A 9,583-nucleotide genomic window follows, 5' to 3' on the forward strand; every position below is an offset into this window, starting at 1 on the left:
ATGACAATTAGGTACAAGTTTAAATGGTTAGAAGACCATTTTGCCTATTTAAAAGTTTAATTCCAAACTTTTCATTTAAATAAAATAATTTTATTGCTATAGTGAGCAATGAACTATAAATCTTAGCAAAGGCAAAAATCTAGGTGATTTCTTTCATTTGTTCATGCCCCCAAAGTTGGTAAGCGTGCTGTCCACCTCTATTTGGTGTGCGCGTGAAATTACTTCCCAATTTCTTCCTCATAAAAACCTAAACTCACATTAAACACATCTCCCACTCTGTTCTGCAAACCATAGTACTAAAAGTTCACTCAAACAGCTACGCTCACCTATTCAGATAGAAAAAACACAGTATATATAACAGCAGCAAAAGATCAAACAGCGAAAAGGCATAAACCCAAAACACCATCAAACATGCCGATCGCCGCCGCCACCGCCGCCGTCAACTTCCATCCGGTGACAACACACTACAACGGCACATTCGCCTCACCACCTTCTTCACCCTTCCGCACCTCCGTTTCCATATCTAATGCCGTCAACACACGTGTTACTTCCCTCTCGTTCTCCATGAATTCCCGCCCTAATTTCACCGCCAGCCGCCGCACATTCCTACTCTTATCCTTCGCTGCTTCAGGCGGCAGCGGTGGAGACGATAATTTCAATGGAGGTAATGGAGGCAGCAGCGGAAACGGTGGAGGTGGCGGCGGTGGTGATAACGAGGAGAGCGGCGATCAGAAAAACAACAAAAAGGAAGCTTTGATGGCACTGACGGAGGCAGGTAACTCGCTGTTTTTACCTCAAACTCTATATATACACTGATTTTTTTCAAATAAATAAATAAAATACATATAGTAGTAATTTGGACCGATTTAAAATCCTGAATTCTTCTCTGTCGTGCAATCATATTCTGTATTTACTAATTTAAACTGGATTTGGGTTATATACGCGGATAGTATTTTTTTTTCTTTATACTATCCGTGAATTTTAGCCAGTGATAGCAGTAGTTTCCTTTTATTAGATTACCAATTAATGCTTAGAATTGATCTGATTGTGTAATTCTTTTTGCATTTTAAGTGCATTTAACTGAAACTGATTTAAATTTTGGATCCGTATCTGCTTCTGTAGGTAGGTCATTGGAGAGTTTGCCGAAGGATATGAAGGCAGCGATAGAGGATGGGAGAATACCTGGATCCATAGTATTAAGGTTCTTTGAGCTAGAGAAATCTCCATTATTGGCATGGTTGCTTCAATTTGGAGGGTTTAGGGAGCGGCTTTTGGCAGATGATCTTTTCTTAGCTAAGATTGCTATGGAATGCGGCGTTGGTATATTCACCAAGGTTGGGAATTGGCATTTAGCACTTCAATTTTTGAAAATTTACTAGTTTCCACCCTAAAGTTCAATGCTGTTTTACTTATTTGGCCTTGATTTTAAAAATATTTGCTATCTGCCTGCACTTTCTGACACAATTTAGGCGATTTTCTAGTGGGGAAGGCATGCATTTCTAGGTGGTTGGGTACTTCTTTTTTGATGAAGTAAGGTATTGCATTATAGGCATCAAGAAGATGCTAAAGGTTACAATCTAAAACTTGGTTAACTCTTAGAGGGTGTTTGGATTGGCTTATAAAAAGTAGCTTTTAAGCTAAAAGCCAAAAGCCATAAGTTGGTAATGCCCAACTTTTGGCTTTTGGCTTATTTTTTGTACTTTTTATGCCTAAAAGTAAGTGCTTTTAAGCACTTTTGTATCATTGCCAAACACCACACAAACTAAAAAAGTGCTTAAAAGCCAATAAACACTTAAAATAAGCCAATCCAAGCACCCCCTTAATACAATAGGTGGTTGGGTACTTCTTAATTAACGGGACCTAACACCTATAGTACTTTCCTTAGTTTGTTAAATATTTGACGAAGACCAAAAGTGAGCGCAAACTTAAAGGGCCAAAGCTACTCAGGAGTATATTTGAGGGACCATTTTGAACCTACCCCTAAATATAAGAGACTTTTCTTTCATTTTTTCTGTACTATGTTGTCATGCTGAAATGGTAGAATTTGTGATGTTGCTGTAGTTTCTAAATGTCGTGTCTATTGTCCAAAGGTGAATTTATCTAGGTCATGTAACTTTGGAAGTTGGTCAAAATTGATTTTAATTATGGACGGATGAGGTAGTATTTGATTGTCCTTTTTGACACATTTGTAGTGATTTCCTAGATGGGAGACATACTATAGGAATGAGAATTTTCATGTTTTAACTACCATGACGAATAAAATATTGACGAACTAGAGACTTTTACGCAAAAATTAAGATTGCTGCAAGAGGGTAGAGTTGTTGGGAGTAAAGATTGAAATTTTGGGAGGATATTTGTTAATTTGGCGATTGTCTGTTTGCTGAAGTGTTGGAGTCGATCAAGAAACCATCATTAGGAGAGATTATCAGTAGATGAGCTTGCTAGTAGGCTATGAACTCATCGGTTCAGACAATATGAGCATTGACTCATAATAAACTAACAACAAAGGAGATTTATCGAGCTCAAATTATGTGTTTATTTTCTTTCGTTTAACTTTTTGGATGCATTCTTCTTGAAGCACACTTGGCTTATGAAGAAAAACGTTGTACTTGAGGAATTATTTTATTTTTTCTAAAAATATGCCTTTTTCTTTCATTGTTTTGTGTTTGATATTAAGACTTTGCTGGTATTTTGATGTTAAGACTTTAGTTAAACCGTATTTGGTGTTAGTGAAAGGTGAAATCCTACTCTAGAAAACAATTAAAAATTTTATCTTTTGTTATGAGTAATAAGAACTATCCGGAAATTGTATCTGGGAATTGTTGACAATAGGAGTAAGCTTACCATGTAGGAGAACAAGATGATGAAAAGTGGGGAGTGCTTTGTGCTTTACTGTGCAACCTTCAAAAATTTATTGAACCGGGGGAAGTCTACAACTCTTTGTTCATCTCTTTCCCTTTTTTCAATCTTTGTTCTTTAAATAATAGTCAAAACATCTAGTTTCTAGATGCTTTCCAAGAATCCTTTCACGTCCTTAACGTCCTCTGTGGTCATGCTAACGATAAGAATGTTTGAAGTTTTTCTTTAGTTATAATGGAACATCGGGTTCCTAACTTTTATTTTATGTATGTTATGCTTGGTAAAATGTCATGTCTGTTTATTGATCAGGTAAGATGAAATTTAATGAGAGTATTGGATTCAGCCTCTCCTTTCTCTTTGTTGTAAAGCTGGGCCCCATTTGGGTTTAAGCTGGATAGCCGTGAACTCTGGTTGCACAGACCCCTCATCCAGTTGCAGTTTTGAGGGTCTTCGAGGGTTGGGATCGGGGTGGAGATGTTTCAGCGGACTATTTCAAAGGTTGTTTCGTGGGCTTCTTATATGGCCAAAACTGGATTGCCCGAAGTTAGCTTCAACTTCCTTTTTTTATCGATAACCATAGTGTACTGACCAACTTGCGTACACCTCGACTAATTCCATTTTTACCTACTACTTCCCACCAATACATGTATTGGGTAACTCTATCCACCAATGCTTGGACAAATGGGAAGAAATTACCTAGAGCCTGTTTGGAAAGCCACTTAGGAATTGGATTTGAGTGTAATTGGATGTAAATACAAAGTTAGGCATGTTTGTTTGGCCAAGTAATTACTTGGTCAACATAGTGTAATTGGAGATGTGTAATTATACTTTCCAATTCTCAAGGGGAGGTGAGAATTGGTAGTAATTAAATTGTGTAATTACAAGGTAACTTTTGAATTTTTTTCCTTTTTGTTTTTATTTTAATTTATTTTCTTTATAACTTTTTATTTCTATTATTTTAATTTCTTTTTATTTGAATTTTTATTTTATTTTTACTTTTTAATTTTAAAATATATTTTTCTTTGTACATTATTTATCTTTATTCTCTACCTTTACTTCTTTTGATTACATGTAATTGCTCGTATATTTTATTTTTTATTTATTTTATTTCTTCATTTAGCGTAACCGCGTTATTATTCTAGTTTTTGAAACTACACCTCCTAATATTAGAAATAATGAGTCATTAACAAACTTTGACATATAATGAGTGATGTCGTTAAAGTAGAATTTCATTGTTGAATGAGGTTATAAACATTATGTTTCCTAATCTTTAAGTTATAATTGAATGTATTTTTATTATGTTGGAATTTGACATATGTTAAACTATTTTTTTTTGATTTTGAAATTGTATTAGATTTATGGTTCCAATTTACTTGTTTTAGTAGTATTGGCTTGTTGTTTCATATTACGTGTTGTTCATTTTTTAGTTAGAATTGATAGATTAGTTTTGTCAAACATTTGAATAATGTTATGATATTATATTTGTAACTATTAATTTGTTTTATCAAATATGCATTTCATGATGTTCTTACAAAATGTATGTTTTTAATTTTATAATTAATTAAACTAAATATTATTAATTTGAAAAATATATATCAATTATTTTTACAATATTAATTATAAATATATAATTACTAATTAATGCATATTCAAGAAAAAATATGTATCTCAAATACCAAATCTAATACCATTTATACTTATAAAAATCATTTATAAGCATATATTTCTTATATTAAATTTCAACTTCTGATAATTACTTCATTTAAAATTTTATCTGACTATGTAATTACACTTATACAACCAAACAATACGCTTGTAATTACACTGTAATTACGTTATCACAAACAAACATGTCGTCGTAATTACTATATTGTGTAATTACTTGTCTGTGTAATTACTACCCTAGTAATTACACCAATTCCAATTACCGGGTGGCTTTCCAAACAGATCCCTAGTGTTTTTTGCCTAAGCCAAGATTTGAAACTAAGACCTCATGATTCTCAACCCACTTCACTGACCACTAGGCCACACCCTTGGTTGCAAGTGAGCTTCAACTTCTTTACAGGAGAAAGAAATACATAGAAAAAGAAATTATACTCGTATAGACCTAACGTCCTAACCAATATAGTTTCATGTGACTAGTCAGAAAAGCATTTGGAGCAGCTATGGAAAACTTGTTTCTCATGGTCGATAATTTCTATGTCCGATAAAGGACTCTTTTTCTTGTGCAAGCATGCACTTGCTTCATCTTTTCTTTAAGAAGTGGGAAATTCCAAAGTCATTGCTGTGGTTTATGTTTTCTGTAGTGCTAGAAGGCAATCCTCATTGGCTGAATCCTCTTTTTATCGTCGCTTGCCAAAGTCCAACTGCTATATTTTCTTCTCTGGATTCATGTTCCCTTTCAGGCGTGCATAATTTACCAACCTTTTTTCCCGCACATATTGCTTTCCTTATGGGATAGGTCTACTTTATAATTTTTATATTTTTTTATAATGGTAGGTCTACTTTATTATCTCTATTACTATGGCTTGTAATGTTACCATACTTGGCTAAGCTAGAGATCCATCTTTATATCTTTGGGCGTATGGGTCCATAAGAACTTGAGTCGACAACATTATGGTTTTTCATTGTGCTGTATAGGGAAAATTTATTTCAAATGTTCCCTATCACCCCAATTAACAGGGACTCCATTCCCAAAGATCTTGAATGTCCAGCATGATAGGCTGCTCTGCCTGTTCTTTGCGAACAAAAAGAAAAACAATGTTATGTTACTTTTTCTTTGCAGATTATTTTCATGTTCTCTATCTGTTTATGTATTAAAATTGAGATTATTTCTCTGTGCTTTTAATTGGTAACTCATTTTTCACCTGTGCGCTAGAGCAAATTGCTGTTACTTTCCTGCTGTCAAAATAGTACGAATATTTGTTTGTTAATTAATCTGCTTTATTCCAGACTGCTGCTGAGTATGAGCGCCGCCGGGAAAACTTTTTTAACGAGCTGGAAATTGTTGTGGCAGATGTGGTACGTTGCCCTTCTTCTGATTGCTAATATATACATCTGTTTTCATTTTGATTTTTGTTTTTTGCTTGTAATGCTAATAGAAAACAAGATTTTCTTCCATGCGGACCTATTTTTGCTTCCTCTGATTTTATGCTGTGAGAATTATTGAGCTTTCATGGAGGCCGTCACTTTTGCGGGAGCAATTTCCTTTTATCCATATATGTTGTATTTCCAAAAACTTTTTTTTTTCCTGAAGTTCATCTATCTTTAAAGTAGATCAAATTCACTGCCCGGAACATTTTCCATTTACCTTGGACTAATAATTGATGTTTCTCTCCAAGATGTCATGTATCCTTGGTTAATGAGAAACTTAGATTTTAAATGGCAAATGATTGATGATTCTCTCCAAGGTGTTGTTTATCCATTGTGAACGAGAAACTGATATTTTCATGGACAATCACCGATGATTCTCTCCAAGGTATTGTTAATCTTTGGTAAGTGAGAAGGTCAGGTTTTAAGAAGTTCTACATGTTTATCCAGAAATGTTTATCATTTTTTCAATACATGTACTTCTGTAGAAAATGGTGATCTTCCTCAATGCGGTTGAGCTGCAGAAATCCATTCCTTTCAGTGCAACTTCTGTTTTTAGGAAGAAGGAAGACAACAACACACTCTTTGTGGACCAACTATTGCTCTAGGTTTCACAGTTATAATTGATATTTTGCCTTTATTCTGCGTAGGTGATGGCCGTAATAGCAGATTTCATGCTCGTCTATCTTCCTGCTCCTACTGTTTCTCTCCGACCACGAATGGCAGGTGATGCTGGACGAATTGCTAAGTTCTTCTACAACTGCCCAGATAATGCCTTTCAGGTCATTAATGCTTATCATGTTAAATTTTATTCAGGTCATAAACACTGGGTTGTACCTTAAGGTTAAAGGATAAAATTTGACTTGCTATTATATACAGATGGCCCTGCCTGGAACATCGTACTCGTTGTTGCAAAGATTAGGTGCAATAGCGGTATGTAATTCTTGTCTTGCTCTCATTCTTGGGAACCAAAACTTCAAGAATGAACTATTGACTAATAACTGGTTTTGATTGGATCAATTTTGTAGCGCAATGGGAGTAAACTTTTCGCTGTTGGAACCGCCTCTTCCCTGGTAATGTTCAACGTTTCATTTTTTTCATCTTAGATGTGTTTGTGCTGAGACTTTTTCATCTTTACCTTTATCCATATATGTTAAAAATGAACTCATTGTTGGTGTCGATTGTTCTTTCTTTTAAAGATCCTATCATCATTCATCCTTTTAGTGATTTGCTTGTGAGGTCATTATTGTTTTTGAAGTGTTAAGTAAATTTTATTGCTCCAGCCCTAAGGATGGTGCTGTAGCTGTACATATCGAGCAAAAACAAAATATATAAGGATTCTGTGAGGTCTAAAATTAATTTTGCTTCACCTGCTAGTTCCTCTTTACCCCAAAAGAAAACAAAAGCATACAATTGTACAATTGAGCTTAATCTTTTTGTATTGAATTGACGGTCTTGAAAACATCTCATGTTCTGTTCCTTCCATATTATCCACCTTGTGGATTGGGGGGATTGTTTATCCACCATATGAATTGGGGGGATTGTGTTCCACCATTTGTCTTCCTTGAATCCTTTCCAACATTCGACATTTGTGCTGTAGTCTTGGGATAACCCAGTGAAGATTTACAATGTTGAGGAAGAGCTGTCATAGTTGGTCCTTTGTAGGACAGTGTAGAAAGAGGTGGCTAACACTTCCAGGCTTCTCACCATATAAGTAGCATCTTCCCCTTTGAGGTCATTGCTGAAACTTCTAATCATATAGCATGCAAAAGGTTCAATATCAATCTAAACCTCAGCACGTACTGTACGTTCCAGGTCTCCGACACCCTTGGCTCTTTCCTGATAACAAAAGTTTATGAAAAAGAATACAAGGGTGTTCAGTGTTTCATTCCCCTATAATTAATTGCTTCTTTGTTGTCCAATGCCTCAACTTTGGTTGACCATCCCTTAATGCCCTAAAAGTACCTACATTTTGTACCTACTGTACGGTCTACTGATTTCTTATTGGGCTCAAAGACACTGGGTTTCTTCCTGTATAACTAGTGACTAGTGACACCGATAACTGAGTCAATTGAGCCATCATACTAAGCTTAAAAGTGAACTAAAAATAGAATGAAAATGTTTTACCCAGCCATTGCACCATCAAACTCTTAATAATTACCAAATACTAGAAATATAATGTTTTATATTGAGCTAGTTTTTCCTAAGGAAAATTGCTCTGAGATAAGCTGAAATTTGAGAAGCTGAAACTTTTCTCATTTATGCCAAAATGTATGTGGCAATACTATTTGCGGATTTGTATAAAGCCACGGAATGGCTAGAAATTTTGAAGAGTGTTGTGGATGGGTAGAGGTAAGGTCTGTGTACTCATTACCCTCCCCAGACCCCACTTGTGGGATTTTACTGGGTCGTTGTTGTTGTTGTTGTTGTTGTTGTTGTTGTTGTATGCGGATGGCTATATAGCACGGGACCTGGGGTCCATTCCTTATGCTGAGGCGGAGCTTAGTTGTTGTGCACCAATTGATCTCACTCACAGCAGCCTGGTTTAGAACTTTTATCCTAAGATAATCACATTGACCCAAGATAATGTTGGAAGTTTTTGGAAGGGAAAAGAACAATTTTTTGACTTGAATCACCTCACTGTCCTGTGATTAATGTTTTTGGCATAACCTCTGTCATTAATCCGCAGAAGAGTCCTTGATTCTATATTAGAATTTTTATTTAACTTCACTTCAAACATATCACTAATATTTTCATTCTCGCTTTTTGTTGAATATTGTTATCTTTCTTGGACAAGATTCTTTGCACAATGATATGGGTCCTAGAGGTACCTAAATGAAATTAATTTCTTTTCCACCAGGTTGGCACAGTAGTGACAAATGCAGTACTAAATGCTAAGAAGGCTGTTAATAAGTCCGAAGAGGTGGAGACTTTGCCTGTTCTTTCAACAAGTGTAGCTTATGGTGTTTATATGGCAGTTTCTAGCAACCTTCGGTGAGTGTGATTGGATGAGTTTGATCACTTAATCATTTGTGTTTCAGTTATTTTGAGATCTTCATCGTTTATGATCTGTGCTCTCATGTTATAATTTTTCTCATACTTGCCTTTTCTCAAAATATCATAATTTTTCTTGTCCCAAGAAGCAAAATAGAAGCTCTAGTCCAGTAACGCTTGTTTTCATTTTTGCATAATTCCACATTCTTTCATATATTAGTCCAAAGGATATTCCTCCAATATAAGCATCTTTCTGAATGGAATGTCACTGGTCACAATTTTGTATTGTATCATGCAACGTACCCTTTTACTTTCTATACTTAGATCCAGAAAAATCATCTTCTTTTCCTCGGTGCGGTACAGCTTTTCTGATGTAGCTTGCGTGCAAAGAGTATTTCTCATTGTTCGAATGAATACAGTTTGGTGTTCCAGGGCTCCAGTCCATTTGGCTTCCACCCCCCTCGTCTGTTATCCCGGGAGGGGCTGTTATTCATTTTTCTGTTTTCTTTTATTCACTATTCTGATGTCATATTTTGTCAGGGCTCTATTCTGATCTGTCTGAAAACACCAAGTGTAGATATCTGGATATTAATATTGTCAACCCAATACAATTACAACACCCCCCCCCCCCACACACACA

At 35.4% G+C, this 9,583-nt stretch overlaps 1 protein-coding gene across 1 annotated transcript in view; it reads left to right on the top strand.

Annotated features, from left to right (window-relative positions):
- The first annotated feature begins 259 nt into the window (after positions 1-259).
- Positions 260-9,583, top strand: part of LOC109243839 (protein RETICULATA-RELATED 4, chloroplastic-like) — a 10,119-nt gene continuing 795 nt past the window's right edge. Inside the window, exons 1-7 of the mRNA XM_019410839.1 lie at positions 260-775; positions 1,123-1,334; positions 5,812-5,880; positions 6,600-6,731; positions 6,829-6,882; positions 6,978-7,022; positions 8,810-8,943. Of these exons, the coding sequence (XP_019266384.1) occupies positions 412-775; positions 1,123-1,334; positions 5,812-5,880; positions 6,600-6,731; positions 6,829-6,882; positions 6,978-7,022; positions 8,810-8,943 (1,010 nt within the window). The 5' untranslated portion in view covers positions 260-411. The remainder of the gene's footprint in view (positions 776-1,122; positions 1,335-5,811; positions 5,881-6,599; positions 6,732-6,828; positions 6,883-6,977; positions 7,023-8,809; positions 8,944-9,583) is intronic.

This window comes from Nicotiana attenuata, unplaced genomic scaffold, assembly GCF_001879085.1.
Source record: "Nicotiana attenuata strain UT unplaced genomic scaffold, NIATTr2, whole genome shotgun sequence".
Lineage (NCBI taxonomy): Eukaryota > Viridiplantae > Streptophyta > Magnoliopsida > Solanales > Solanaceae > Nicotiana > Nicotiana attenuata.